Genomic DNA, 14,987 nt, shown 5'->3' on the forward strand with positions numbered 1-14,987 from the left:
CCGGGGTTCTGGGATCGAGCCTCATATCAGGCTCGCTGCTCAGTGGGGAGTCTGCTTCTCCCTCCACCGCTCTTGTGTTCTCTCTCACTCTTTCTGTCTCAAATAAATAAACGAAATCTTAAAAAATAAAAACAGCTTTTTTTGTTTTAACACTTTTAAATTGGCAACCAAAACCTTGATGTAGTTATTTTAGTGTAAAACAGCAGCAACAAAAATATCGGCAACAATGTCAACAGCAACATCAACAACTCTCTTTTATGCTAATAGTGGGTGCCTTACCACGTTTTAAACCTTTTTTTCTTCCAAGTTTTTATTTAAATTCTAGTTAGTTAACATGTAGTGTAACATTAGTTTCAGGAGTAGAATTTAGTGTAAATCTAGACTCTTAATGATTTTAATGAAAAAGGGAAAGACTGGGATTGTGGCCCTATTGCCTTGTTTCAGGTCTGAATCTCTAATTAGGTTCTGAACCATGCTATCCAACCCCCCCCCTTTTAAGATGTATTTATTTTAGAGAGAGAGAGAGAGCATGTGTGTAGGCAGGAAGAGCAGAGGGAAGGAGAGAGAGAGAAACTCCCCACTGAGCATGGAGCCCAGCGTGGGGCTCTGTCTCATGACTCTGAGATCCTGACCTGAGCCGAAATCAAGAGTTGGATGCTTAACTGACTGAGCCACCCCGGCACCCCATCCCTTCTTTTAATTGAACTTTAAAAATTTGTAAACATTGGGGCACCTGGGTGGCTCAGTGGGTTAAGCCTCTGCCTTCGGCTCAGGTCATGATCTCAGGGTCCTGGGATCGAGCCCCGCATCGGGCTCTCTGCTCAGCAGGGAGCCTGCTTCCCTCTCTCTCTCTCTCTGCCTGCCTCTCTGCCTACGTGTGATCTCTCTCTGTCAAATAAAAAAAAAAAAAATCTTAAAAATTTGTAAACATTTATTTAAAAAACCCAAAATTTACAGTTACATGGAAATGGTGTAAGAAACAAATGAGATTGCAACTTCTTGTTTCATTATTATATTCTCAGAAATTATACACTTTAAAGCAAGTCATTAATGGACAGCAGATCTGGGGTTGCTAATAATCTGGTTTATTTGGGAGTTGCTTTCAGAAATCACTCGTCTGTTATTTTACTTGTTTGGCTTTTTGCTGCCCTCCTAATGTCCAGTAATCATGGCTCTGTGTATGGAGTTTCCGGGGAGCGCCAGAAGGGAAGAGCAGGTCCTCCTCTTCCCCCTCTGCCGTCATGGAGGCATCGGGCCCGCTCCGCCCCCGGCTGTAGTAGAGGGAGGACGCAGGCCCACGTCTGCGCTCGCAGCGGGACTGCGGAGCGCACTGTTTCCCCGTGTTGTTCACACGCAGCTGATTCCGAGATTGTTGGCCCTTCGCTCATTACAGTGCAGGGATATTCTGTGCCCACGTTGTGCTCACATATTTCTGAGGAGGAATACCTAAAACATTTGTTCACCTAATTAGAAGTGAAAGCCATTTATATGTCGATGCGTCTTTTTCCTCCCCCGTAAGGATCCAAACAAGGAGCCTCCGTACGGTGCTGATGTCCTTCGCTGGTGGGTAGCCGAGTCCAATGTCTTCACCGAAGTGACCGTTAGTCCGTCTGTACTTAACGCTGCCAGAGATGATATTAGCAAGGTCAGAGTTGTTGTTCTTCCTATGTCTGAATAAAAGGTTGGCTAAATTACATATTTTTAAAATGAAGGACATTTTGTTTGGTATCGCACAACAGCAAGAATGAGTTTTTACACGTGCGCACTTAAAAATATCCTGTGTTTATTTGTTTAAAAATACTAATAGTGTAACACAAACATTTTATAGACTATTATATTTTATAAAATATAGGGTAATACGAAATTACACTATTTTATATACTTTTCATGTGCTCAGTGACCTTTCACATTTATTCCATTGATCTTTATTCTTGCCTGGGAAGCAGGTGAAAATAACATTCTTACCTATATGGATGAATAAACCAGGCCACTGAATGGTGATTTGCCTTTATAAGGTTATAAAGAAATAAAATGAGAAATCAGTCTTCATGTGTAAAGTCCAGGGGTTCCTTCTGTAATTCTGCTGTTGAAATGAGTCTCTTTTTTTTTGCATTTGTAGTCTCATTTAGGAAAGTTATTGTCTTAAGAAGTATCCCATTAAGAAAGTAACATGAATTGTATAAAAATTATAGAAAAATAAAATAACTTTTCAGTAAGAGTGGATGGCCGCATGTATTTTTTGACTGCGTGTTTTTTCTCAACATCAATAGCTCAGGAACACACTCCGCTTTCTTCTGGGAAACGTCGCTGGCTTCAACCCGGAAACGGATTCCGTTCCCGTTAACGACATGTATGTCCTAGACCAGTACATGCTGCACTTACTGCAGGATTTAGCAAACAAGGTAAGCGTGGATTAATAAGCTCCTGGAAAACAGAAATATCGGCGCTGCTGAGTGTTGAAATTGGAGTTGCGTGCCAGCGAACAGACCTCACTAGAAATAGTAACCGTAGCACTGAGAAGAGTTGTACTTGATAAATGCCACATTCTGAGGTTGACTATAGGTATGAAGTCGTAGGATTTCTTTCCTGGTTTTTCAAAAGACTCACGGTACCTGGTGGAAATGTAGGCCCAGCCTTCCCCTAAGACCACATTTTCCTCTCAAGATCAGCTTTATGTCGTTCTCTAGCAGGAGGGAGTAAAGTAGACCTATATCTGATCTACAGATGTACCCCTCAAAGTATAGAAATAACTAAAACGACTATTCCTGTGTGTTTTGTAAGATATTTTTTCATTTATGTATAGAACATATAATGTGTGTTTGCTCAAAAATTGGAAATGTGGTTGCTTCCATGTACCGTTAAGTCAGACACGTACCTGCAGATTTGCCCGATTTTACTTCGCAGGCATAAATGAGGGAACGTTAGTAACTTGCACACTTTGCTCTTTTAAAATGGTGTGGTTTATGACTTTAAACCTGATCCCTTCCTTTGGTGAGTGTTCTGTTCTAGTTTCCAGAGTGGAATATTCAGTTTTTTCTGACTGTAGTTGAATTTGATACCCAGAAATGTTTGAAAGATCCTGTCGCTCTTGTGTATCTCCTGTTTCGTATTTTTCTACCTTTGAAACATATTTTGTGGGGCACCTGGGTGGCTCAGTCGGTTAAGCGCCTGCCTTTGGCCCAGGTCATGGTCCCAGGGTGCTGGGATCAAGCCCTGCATCAGGCTCCTTGCTTGGCGGGGAGCCTGCTTCTCCCTCTCCCGATCCCCCTGCTGTGTTTCCTCTCTCGCTGTGTCTCTCTCTGTCAAATAAGTAATTAAAATCTTTAAGAAAACAGTTATTGAAACATATTTTGTGAAAAGGTACATATTTTGCTCATGATGACTTGCATTTTCATTGGTTTACTGCAACTTCCAAATTTATTTTGGCTTTTGTTTCCTAGATTACTGATTCATACAAACAGTATGATTTTGGAAAAGTTGTTCGACTGTTACGAGCATTTTATACCAGAGAGCTTTCGAACTTTTATTTCAGCATAATCAAGGACCGGTACGTATGACTGAACGCTGAAGTATTCCGATACTTCTCGAGCGTCTCCTTGGCAGGCGGGTGTACAGTCGTGAGCACGATGGGCGACGCCGTGCAGTTAGGAAATTGGGTTCTTGAGTCAAGTGATAAGACATACCTCATGGGATTATGAGAAGAGAATTTAAGGAACATAAGGGATGCACTTTGCGCTGCGATTGAGACGGGAGTGCTCAGTGAGGAAGGGGTGCCAGTACCGGGTGACAGATGCGGTACCTGTTCTCAGGAGCTTGTGGATTTTCAGGAGGGGACAAATGCAGGCGCCTGGTGCCATACCACCGTCAGGTACCATCAGCGATGTGATGTGCTTTTAGAGGAAGGCCTGGCGCTCTGTCTGCGCTGATGGCAGCGAGGCCAACGGGAGGTGTCACCGCAGCCCGTGAGCACCGCAAGGACCTTACGTGCCGGGACCGTAACCCCATCCTCTGCTCACGCCGCTGACGTGGACGGAGGGCTCCCCTCAGCTGCCTTGCGCTCCATGGCTGTGGCAGCGCTGCTGGGAGAGGCTCAGAGGGGAGAGTGGAGGAGGGGACTTAGCGGTACAGTTATGTGACCGAACATCTTATGTCAGACGATGGCCCGAGCTGCGGGACTGGCCCCAGTGGAACAGTGGGCGCAGCGGCCTCGGCGCTCCCTGTGTAGACATGTTGTCCCCGCTGAGCACACACGGTTCCCCTTCAGGCTCTACTGCGAAAACGCGGGCGACCCCAAACGGCGCTCTTGCCAGACCGCGTTAGCCGAAATTCTGGACGTCGTGGTTCGTTCTGTGGCTCCCATTCTTCCTCACTTGGCTGAAGAAGTATTCCAGCACATCCCCTACGCCAAAGGTAAGGAGGCCTAATGCGTCCTCGAGAAAGACCCTGCACGAGGACTGCCACCTCCGACTTACCCTGCGCGCAACGGGCACTTTCTCGCCTGCACTGAGCGCTTTGAGGCAACACACGTCTGGGCCCTTCCGTTGTGTCTGCACTAGTTCGTCGCGCGGCAGGACGGATTTCAGAGCTGCCGGAGGCCACCCGGGAGCCCCTTCTGAAATGCAGGAGAGCTTGACTCTCCCGCAGAATCCGTGTTTCTTAAGTAACTTGTCAGTGTCTGATATGATTTAGGTTTTATTGAAACCAGGGATAGTGCCTTTTAGTGAATATTTTTATAATAGTCTTTTCCTTGGATTGTATTAAGCTTATAGAAAATTAGGAACTATAGAAATTTTTAGAAAGAGGAGGAAAAGTCACCCATAATCTAACTATCCAAATACAGCTACTGTCAATATTGGGCTATTTTTTCCCATTTTATTTTCTTCTAGGCATCCTTTTTTCCTTTGGGATCTTACTATAATATTTTATCCTTTGTTTACATTTCAAAATGTGCATATAAATGGTAAGCATTTAGAATGGCTCCGTAGTATTTACCATAAATACCAATTCTTACTCCCCATGAATAGCAAATAATGGTTAGCACTTTCCATACAGTTTGCAATATATGTAAATTACTTTTATTTCTTTTTCTTTTTTTTAAAGAACCCAAGAGTGTTTTTCGTACTGGCTGGATTAAAACAAGTTCTATCTGGAAGAAGCCTGGGTTAGAGGAAGCCATAGAGAGCACGTGTGCCATGAGAGACTCGTTTCTCGGGAGCATCCCTGGTAGAAACGCAGCCGAGTACAAGGTCACCCTTGTGATCGAGCCTGGGCTGCTTTTTGAGATCATAGAGGTGAGTAGCAGTTTGTCTCTTTGGAAGTGATGTTAGTATCCTAGAGCTTCCCCTGAAATTTGGCTTTTAAAAATCTCTGTATAAGGAGCATTTTTTTAGTTTAGAGATCTTATAATACTGATCTTATCACGGAGTCTTTGTTTCCTCCTCCTCCATGCTTCCTTTGCCTTCTCTGAAGCATGTACTCTGTTGCTACATCCTTTGTAAGGTGGGACAGGTAAGGTGCAACAGAGTCATGTTTGAAATGCAAATCCTCAGGGCTAATTAGGTAAGTGACAGAAACTGACGACATTGTTATTACAATACACAAAAATTGAGGGTTTTGTGTTAAGTGTCTAGTTTTCTGAGAATTTTGTCTACCTGGACCAGGTTCGAAACAAATCTAAAAAAAAAGATTTCCATCTTTTTCTCAGGAGATTTGAAGAAAATTCATTTGCTGCAGCAAATTATGTCATCTCAAAGCATTCGTCCTATTTTTATTTCCAAAAGCACCATCAAGACTTTCTTCTTGCAATTGTTAGTGGTTCATTGGCCACATTGGCTTGTGGCTTAACATACTGACTCAAGATTTTTCTCTACTTCATTAAAAAAAATTTTTTTAATGTCTTTTTTTTTAAATAATTTTTTGTCAGAGGGACAGAGAGAGAGCAGGGGGAGTGGCAGACAGAGGGAGGAGGCGGCTCCCTGCTGAGCTAGGAACCCTATATGGGACTCGATCCCGAGACCCTGGGATCGTGACCTGAGCAGACGGAGACACTGAACCGACTGAGCCACCCAGGTGTCCTGATGTTTTTCTACTTTTAATGCTGGAGAAGAGAATTGACAATGAATGTATTTTAAAACTTTTACCGCTATCATAGTTCTCTAAAAATGACCATCTCATTTGGTTGGTAAGCTCAGGTTAAATTTTTCATAATGTAACTAAGATTTGAGGCTCGCAGTCTGTAGATTATTGACCAGCCAGCAGATGATTTCAGTAAGATACTCGCACTTTGAAATCTCTACGTTGGGAAGCCCCTGGGAGGCTCACGTTGTTCAGCATTCGACTCCTGATTTCGGCTCAGGTCCGTTACGCTCTCCGTCACAGGACGGAGCCCGGCATCGTGCTCAGCACAGTAGGAGACTCTCTCTCTCCTGCTCGCTCTGCCCCTCCCCTGTGTGCACCCTCTAAATAATCTTTAAAAAAAAAATGTGTAGTTGGGAGGCTTGACTCCTTTATTTTATGAGCAAAGAAGACCATTGAAACTGTGACCTAGCTACAGCTACACAGCGTAGTTCTGGGCTTTCCTCCTGCATGTCCTGTGTCTTTTCACTTCATTAATTCTGAGTAATGAGTTTAAAAAAAAATAACAGCTTGTTTCAGTCATTTATATTGGAAAAAATTCTTCGGGATTTTAAAAAGTAGTGTACTTTTCTTAGCAACGACACTACATAGCCGTCAGACGGGTCCTGGATCTGCGATTTACCAGTTACGTGAATTTGTTAAAACCAGATTAATTTTCCTGTTTTTTTTTTCTTGAGTTTTTACAAATTTTTATTTGAGAGAATGTGCAAGCAGAGGGAGAGGGGCCAAGGGGGAGAGAGAGAATCTCAAGCAGGCTCCACACTCAGCGTAAAGCCCAATGCAGGGCTCGATCCCATGGCCCCTGAGGATCCTGACCTGAGCTAAAATCAAGACTCAGCCACTTACCTGACCTAAGCCACTCAGGCACCCCTTGATGTAATACACACATTCCTTAAAAAAACAACCAACTCATTTTGAAGAGCAGAGTTACCATGAGAAGTGTGGAAGTGTGTACCAGACATTCCACTTCATTGTACTTGGGAACAGCTCTGTGCTTTAGTCCGTTGGCACCATTGGTGTGTGTGGCTAGAGCAGGTCTGTTCAGATCGTATCTTAACACGTCTGTAATGTGGGAAGCGGGACACAGGGAGAAAGCAGTCCGGGCTCGGAGGCCCACAGACCTGGGCAGGAAGCGCAGCTCCAGCACTCGCTGCTCGAGAACCGTGAGTAGTTAACTCCTCAGAGCAGGTTTCCTCGTTTGGAAAATGGGATGAGGAACACCATGATAATTAGAAATAACAGACATTTAGCATCTGGCATAGTGAAGTGCCCGGCATAGAGTGTATTACAGAGCACATACTATTGCCTGGACATTTTTAATTAAAACCTTTCATTCTAGGGGTGCTTGGGTGGCTCAGTCGGTTAAGCAGCCGACTCGACGTTGGCTCGGGTTGTGATCTCAGGGTCATGGGATTGAGCCTCACGTCAGGCCCCCGCTCATCAGGAAATCTGCAGGAGTTTCTCTCTCCCTCTGCCCCTCCCCCAGCTCATGCACTCTAAAATTTTTAAAAAAAGAACTTTCATTCTAATAGATCTAATAGTATTAGCTTAGGAGATAATGGCACTAAAGGGTCACTCGGTGAACACAAGAATTTGCAGCATTAATTCTAACCTCAGTGTGCGGTAAACATTCAGACAGTAACTTCCGCCTGCTTACTCCCAGATGCTACAAGCGGAGGAGACTTCCAGCACGTCTCAGCTGAATGAACTAATGATGGCTTCCCAGACGACTTTACTGTCTCAGGAGCCACGATCAACGACGACAGATGTCATTGAGCGCAAAGGGACATTCCTGATCAATTTAGAAGGTAAGGAAGAGGGGAGAGAGCAGGCGAGGCCTGGGGAACAGAGTGCTGATCGCAAGCCATCAGCTTTGCGGGGGATTGGGTGTGTTCTAAAGGTGTGTTCTTAGAGTGTGTCTTTTCATGGAAACTGGCCGAGTTTCTAAACCAGATCTCGGAAGTGTCCTACCTGATGATCTTGGGAACACGGGGCTCGGGAGAGGAGCATGCTTTCCCTCCCTTCCCGTGAACAGTGGTCATTGTAGGTGACGTTAGTCAACCTCACTCCTGTTGGCTTTTGTGTCCCTCTGCTTTGGCACTCAGGATCCTGGTCCTGCCTTCCCCGCCCCTCCCCAGTGTGGACTCTCAAATTCCTTATTTGCACACCCTATTTTAAAAGATTTAGCTAATCTTCATGAAGGGTTAAGGAAGAAGTTTTATGGAACTCATTCCCGCAGTGGGCAGGAACTCGGTGGGGGACTTTTGTCAGCCTGCTTCGTTCTCAGTGGTGGCGTGGAGGCACGGTCACGTGAACAGGGAATGACACGTGGATCCTGTGGGGATAGTGACGCTGCCTGTGTTCGTCATGGTTCTTAGGTGCCAGCAGGAGGCAGGAGGCTCATTTATGGGTATCAGTTTAAGTCGGAGGCCTGGAAGCACTGACCATGTAGTAAAGATTCTCGCTTGCTTTTCAAAATGTTAATGTACTTTCTTTGTATAATGGCTAGAAAGTAACTTTCTTCACTGTATATATATAGGCTGAAGTCTGAGAGTATTAATAGTGGAGAAGTTTTTGTTTTTGTTTATAACAAGAATTTTCTTTTTTTTTTAGGAGAGGGGGTGAAAGAGAGAGTGAGGTGGAGGGAGGGGGAGAGGAGAGCTTGAGAACCCTAAGCAGGCTCCAGTGGATCCCAGACTCTGAGATCCTGCCCGGAGCCGAAATCAAGAGTTGGGATGCTTCACTGACTGAGCCACCCAGGTGCCCCCACACCAAGGTTTAAGTGGGGACACTGCAGTTGTCACTGTAATTTGGCTCTTAAAATTCTTGTGTAGGGGCGCCTGGGTGGCTCAGTGGGTTAAGCCTCTGCCTTCGGCTCAGGTCATGGTCCCAGGGTCCTGGGATCGAGGCCCGCATCAGGCTCTCTGCTCAGCGGGGAGCCTGCTTCCCTTCCTCTCTCTCTGCCTGCCTCTCTGCCTACTTGTGATCTGTCAAATAAATAAATAAAATCTTGAAAAAAATAAAATTCTGTGAAGCTGGAGAGGCCGTGTAATTTGTGATAACTGCCTGGATGGAGAGCTAGAAGGCCTGCTCTGTGTGAGGAGACAAAGAACCCGTGACTTGGGGAACATCAGTTACCAGCTCACACGGGGTCTCCGGTTCCCCAGCTGTCTTCAGGGGTCAGGGTGTGAGTCCGCTGTCACAGCTGTCTATGGAATGTGGCAAATGAAGCCATGCTGACCAGCTTTCCCAGGGCAGGGAGAAAGCGCTGAAAAAGGAACGCTGGCAAACCACCCAGCGAAGAGAGAAACAAGTTGAACAGCCTGTCAGTCTCCCTGTATCTTTCTCTCACAGGTGGTGATATTCGTGAAGAGTCTTCCTATAAAGTAATTGTCACGCCCACTACCAAAGAAAAATGCCCTCGTTGTTGGAAGTACACGGCCGAGTCCCCGGACGCACTCTGCCCCCGATGCACGGACGTTGTCAGTGGGAAGTAAGCGCCCCTGCTGTCGACCACTCCCTGAGCAAGGACGCCCCAGAGCGCAGGCCCTGAGTTCAGAGGCGCTGTTTACCACGGGAAGGAAGCAAGCCTGGATTTAAGTAACGAGTGGAAGAGGAAGTGGTGGAGGATAAGGGTCAAGTTCAGAATCACAAGTTTTTCCTGCAGCAGATAAAAATAATGTGTGTGTGTGAATGTGTGTGTGTACACACACACACACACACACACACACTCACACTCGCGGGAAAATACAGATATGCAGGCGGATCTCGATCGATCCGCAACAGATTCGTTCAGAACAGAGGCACTGGGTGTGTTCGACTTTAAATGTGGCTGACCAGAAAATGTTTTATATTTTATAAAGCTTCTTGACTCCATATTTAAGTTCTGTAACCTCTAAAAATAAAGGCATCTGGAAATTTACTGATACTGGTGAAGTTGTAAAAATCAAGTAAAAAACGCAGTCCTGAAGGAGAATGGCAGAGGTGCGTTTCCCTTAGGACAGTGATGTCATTCTGCCTTACTAGTGAGCGGCAGCCTCCTCAAAACAGCTGGGTTTCTTGTTTGCATTAGAAAGAAAATCAGGGCGCCTGGGCAGCTCAGTGGGTTAAGGCCTCTGCCTTGGGCTCAGGTCATGATCTCGGGTCATGATCTCGGGCCCCGCCTCGGGCTCTCTGCTCGGCAGGGAGCCTGCTTCCCCCTCTCTCTCTCTGCCTGCCTCTCTGCCTACTTGTGATCTCTGTCAAATAAATAAATAAAATCTTAAAAAAAAAAGGATAAAGCAGAAAAAAAGAAGAATGAAAACCGAACTTGTTACTCTCATACAAGAGAGAAAAGAAAATCTTAATACTGATATTTACGAATGTTGAAACAACATGAAAGCTGAAAATTTATTTCACTAATATACATAAGTTCACAACAATGGACACAGAAAATAGAAGTATGTACAGAATGTCACTACTTATAGTACATTACAATAGATGACAGCATTTTATAAACAATTCAGTATTGGATTAAAACCTTTCTAGGGACAGCTAATTCTATTCAGCAGAACTCTAACTTTTAGAAGCCCAACAAATTCATTCCTGTCAGGGTGAGGGAAGGCTTTCACTGTTGCTATGGAGTACTTTAAAAAGATTTGTCTCTTATAAATGAATGAACCACAGCAACTTGTAAGTGAACATTATATTCCATGTAAACTTAAAAATTAAATCTGTTTTCTTTGATTTTAAGTTGCAATTAACCACTTAAAGAAAAGCAATTTAAAAATGTAACAGTGCTTACTTTGACCTTAGATGAGGTTTTATAATGTATAACAAAGGAAAAACTCTCTCCACTTCTTATTTTTTTTTTTTAGCAAAAGTATGAAGCATTTAGAAGGTCGGTGCTATGTTCCTGTTCACCTACGCTTATCTGGCTCTTCTAGTTCTACATCTAAACATAACCTGTAATGTAGAAGTTACAATTATTTGAACACTTCTGTCTTCCTTCAGCATTATACAGTGAAATTTAACAAGGTACAGATGCCTGTTTAATGTTAACAAAGAAAGGTGTGTGGGGGGGTGGGAGTTCTCTGTTAGTGGCTTCCCATCAGAAAGTGCAACATACCTTTGTTTCAGAAATCACCCATCCTACATACACCCTAATTCCTTTATTTGTGGCTCTTTGTTGTTACAGAATGTTTACATAGGTATTTATTTTCTTTTCTTCTCTCAAATTTATTTTAAAAGCCCTTGATGAAATCACAGAATACTTAACTGGTTTTCTTAACCATATAACTCAGCATTCAATTTTAAAATTCTTTGAATGGTAAACTTTAGGATTACAAATGTAATTACAGATTTGTAATTCAGTGATCTGTTACGGTCCCATGAACCATATTTCAGCTTATTACTATTCTCTACAATCCCCAGATCTGTGTGTCCTACGAGAATAAGTTTAAGCAGCTTTATTATCTAACGCGTTTATCAGGTACTCCCCTTCCCCCAAAAGTGATAACAGAATCAAAGTGACGATGTAAAGTTTCTTTGACCAGCCTCCAAAATTCGTAACTACTTTCAGAGTATTTAGAAAAATTACAGGAAGAACAAATATTTTAGAATGCATGTAACAGGTGACTAGATAAAGCTCGATAGGTTTACAAGGACTCAGGACTGTGTCTGGATGGGCCAGCGGAGATCCCGGCAGAGGCGGAGAAGCTGGACGAGCTAAGGTCCTTTTCGGTGCTGCTACTGTACACGGCGTGAGCCTCGGTCAGACTTAGAGGCCCTCACCCAAATATCCAAGACATCTTTAAACTTTATCTTTCAAGATTTTTAAATTAAACAGTAATTAGTAAGTTTTAGACAGTTTTAGTTCTTTAGAACTAGTTCTTTCAAGAACTAAAGTTCTTTAGAACTAGTTCTTTCTTTAGACTAAGTTTTAGTTCCTTTTTGGGTGTGATCTTTTAGTTAAAAAGAATTTACACTGGGATATCCTCAAATGTGAGACTTTTTTCTTTATAACCTCGAGGGGCATACTTGTCAACTTTGTACAGTTACTAACGCTGGCTTCCTACGTGTAAGTGAAACAACACACTTCCGTATCACAATGAGTTACTACGAATAACAATTGTGATCCGTGACAGAGATCAGTAATTGCACTCTATGGCTACATTCCAAAGATCTACCCTAATAAAGACTTGGTATTTGTAGAGCCAAAGCACTTTTTACAGAGTTTTGGTTAACCTGGTTTTAATCAACAAATAATTATTCAGCACTTGGACTGCTCGAGGCACTCTAGGGTACAAAATTAGTTGTATTTTATTCTCTCAACCCAGCTGTGAGGTAGGTTTGCAAAGCTGTAATATCACTAGGCCTTTTCTGTACTGTTCCCAAGAATAGATAATGTTACCATATCCCAGAAGCAGACCTTTCTAAACACTTGTAGGAAAAATAAATTGGACTTAATTTTTTTAGCATCTTTGCCCTTTTTTTTAAAACATAAATTTTACAAGATAATACATTTTTACAATGACCTGATGTGGATACAACTTTGAATCTTGGCAAAAAGTAAATCTTAACTTACATCGTAATTAATTTTGCTGTGTTGCTTGCGTCTCAGATTCTCAGTTTTGGCAAGGACAACAGGTTAAGGGTTCTAATGTTGTTCAGTGTCCCTTCTGATGAATATGAGGATCTCGAACCCGTTCCTCCTCCAAAGCAAGGTCATCGTCCTCCGGTGGTGGCAGCATAACCTCGGGGAAAGAACCTGTCCTCGTGCAGAGCTCCGGGATTTAAGCATGCCAACAAAAGCCAGTGGGGTGTTCCTCAAATTTTACTGATGGGGGACTATACATGAACACACTTAAATTTAATTACAATTAACATTTTGAGTACGAAATATAGAATCTGATAATAAGAACATAATCTGTAAATTATAACCCATTTGAAATAGCAAAGTTTACCCATAAAGCTATTTAAGTGCTTAAATTAGAAATAAACAGTAAAACATCTGTGTTAGTAATATGGTATAGTTGATATTCAGTTATATTTTATCTTCAGTATTAACCAAAGGAGTGGAATTTAGCCAGGACTGCACTTTTAAAAAGTAGTATGTATTTATATTTATTTTACAAAAGAAAAAAGACCTACTCCCTTCATAAAATTCCAGATCTTACTATGTAAAATTACATGCACTAATTCATGTTCCAGTCACACAATTTGGGACCATTTTCAGTAGGCAAGTGTCATAAAGAAGGAAGAGATATGGCTTCCATCGCTTCAACGAGGTGTAAGGCTAAACTGTACTGCCCATGGTTTTCTGGTAAAAGCTCAATGACTTTATTTACTAGTTTAGCTGTCGTTGCAATTGGCACTTCTGTGTTTTGAAGATCCTGGGGGTTCTGCAAATGGGACACAAAAATAACCGATCAGTTATACACAACAGTAATTGTTACTCACTTAAGATTTGTCAGGATAGGGGCACCTGGGTGGCTCAGTGGGTTAAAGCCTCTGCCTTCGGCTCAGGTCATGGTCTCGGGGTCCTGGAATCGAGCCCCACATCGGGCTCTCTGCTCAGCGGGGAGCCTGCTTCCCCCTCTCTCTGCCTGCCTCTCTGCCTACTTGTGATCTCTGTCAAATAAGTAAACAAAATCTTCAAAAAAAAAATAAAAATAAAAGATTTGTCAGGATAGTCATTTCCCAGTAAGAATTCTTCAGAACGAACTTAAACTCCTAATTTGAATGTTCTCCTTACCTGTCATTAAATATGCCTGTAAGAAAGCAACCAGTGACCCGATGATCTCAGGCTCTCGTACTTACCATGGCTCTCAGCCAAGTGCAGAGCATGGGCGGAAGTCTGGCCAGTAGCTCCATTCCTTCTCTGATCTGGGTGTGGAGGAGCGCGTGAGCCAGTCTCTGCCCTGTTAACACCAGCAGCTGCGAGGCAAGGACCTCCTTGTCCTGAACCTGGAGAATGGCCTGAGGACATGAGCATGGACAAGTGCATACAGAGTGAGAGCTGACACGTGTACTCAGTCTAGGAAAGGCTTTGCCAGTGAAGAGATTCTGGTTCGTTTTTAAGCTGTGGCCACGTGTACAACCAAAAAAAAAGTCCAAATCAAATTTAGCATTCAAAATTCAAAGTTCTGCTCACCACCTAATTTTTCTTATCCCCTAGTTTTTCAATTCAACAGGACTCTAAGAGTCATTTTTTGTTTCTGGCAAAGGGAATTAAATCACATCATGACTGCTTCAAACCTAATGGCTTCTGAATGCAGGAATGACCGTATGCTAGGAGACGTGGGATCGGGCTCCCGCCCACCTCCCCGCCTCCTCACGGACTTCCTCGCTGCTCACTCCCTATTATGTGGGGACCACACTCTGGCCCTCCAGCCCTGGACCTTGTACTTCTCATCATTCCAGCCTCAAGCACTGCTGCCCTGGTTTCCTGTGTGACGGGCTGCATCTTATCCTTGGGGACTCAGTTCCCCTATCCCTCTAACCACTGTAGTGTAGTAGCTCCCGTTTATTCATGGGAATCTGTTTTTCTTCACAGCGTCTGTCACTCAGTACGAAAGTGAGCGCGCCCGCGGCGTCCGACTCTCGATTTCGGCTCAGGTCAGGATCTCAGGGTTGTGAGATCGAGCCCCGCATCGAGCTCTGTGCTGGGCACAGAGCCTGCTTAAGTTTCTCTCTCTCCCTCTCCCTCTGCCCTCCATCTACCTTCCCCTGCTTGCATGATCAAATAAATAAATAAATAAATAAAATTAAAATTAAAATAAATTCAGCAAGCTTTTCTGCTCCTAGCAGCAGACCATCAATTCTATGAGGAGGGAATCCTGTCTGTTTTGGGTACCATGATGCCCCTCTGG

The 14,987-nt window shown here is 43.5% G+C and overlaps 2 protein-coding genes across 2 annotated transcripts in view; one reads left to right on the top strand and one right to left on the bottom strand.

Moving 5' to 3' along the window:
* The window catches only part of LOC111151014 (isoleucyl-tRNA synthetase 2, mitochondrial), a 59,183-nt gene extending 49,126 nt beyond the window's left edge, over positions 1–10,057 (top strand). Inside the window, exons 17-23 of the mRNA XM_022508713.1 lie at positions 1,520–1,645; positions 2,271–2,402; positions 3,441–3,547; positions 4,265–4,410; positions 5,101–5,291; positions 7,799–7,943; positions 9,490–10,057. Of these exons, the coding sequence (XP_022364421.1) occupies positions 1,520–1,645; positions 2,271–2,402; positions 3,441–3,547; positions 4,265–4,410; positions 5,101–5,291; positions 7,799–7,943; positions 9,490–9,632 (990 nt within the window). The 3' untranslated portion in view covers positions 9,633–10,057. The remainder of the gene's footprint in view (positions 1–1,519; positions 1,646–2,270; positions 2,403–3,440; positions 3,548–4,264; positions 4,411–5,100; positions 5,292–7,798; positions 7,944–9,489) is intronic.
* A 453-nt stretch (positions 10,058–10,510) lies between these two features.
* LOC111151041 (RAB3 GTPase activating non-catalytic protein subunit 2) overlaps positions 10,511–14,987 on the bottom strand; it is a 93,039-nt gene continuing 88,562 nt past the window's right edge. The window contains exons 34-35 of the mRNA XM_022508759.1: positions 13,936–14,094; positions 10,511–13,517 (exon numbers count right to left, since the gene is read on the bottom strand). Coding sequence (XP_022364467.1) covers positions 13,362–13,517; positions 13,936–14,094 — 315 coding nt within the window. The 3' untranslated portion in view covers positions 10,511–13,361. The remainder of the gene's footprint in view (positions 13,518–13,935; positions 14,095–14,987) is intronic.

Source organism: Enhydra lutris, unplaced genomic scaffold (genome assembly GCF_002288905.1).
Source record: "Enhydra lutris kenyoni isolate GAN:26980312 unplaced genomic scaffold, ASM228890v2 scaffoldscaffold25, whole genome shotgun sequence".
NCBI lineage: Eukaryota > Metazoa > Chordata > Mammalia > Carnivora > Mustelidae > Enhydra > Enhydra lutris.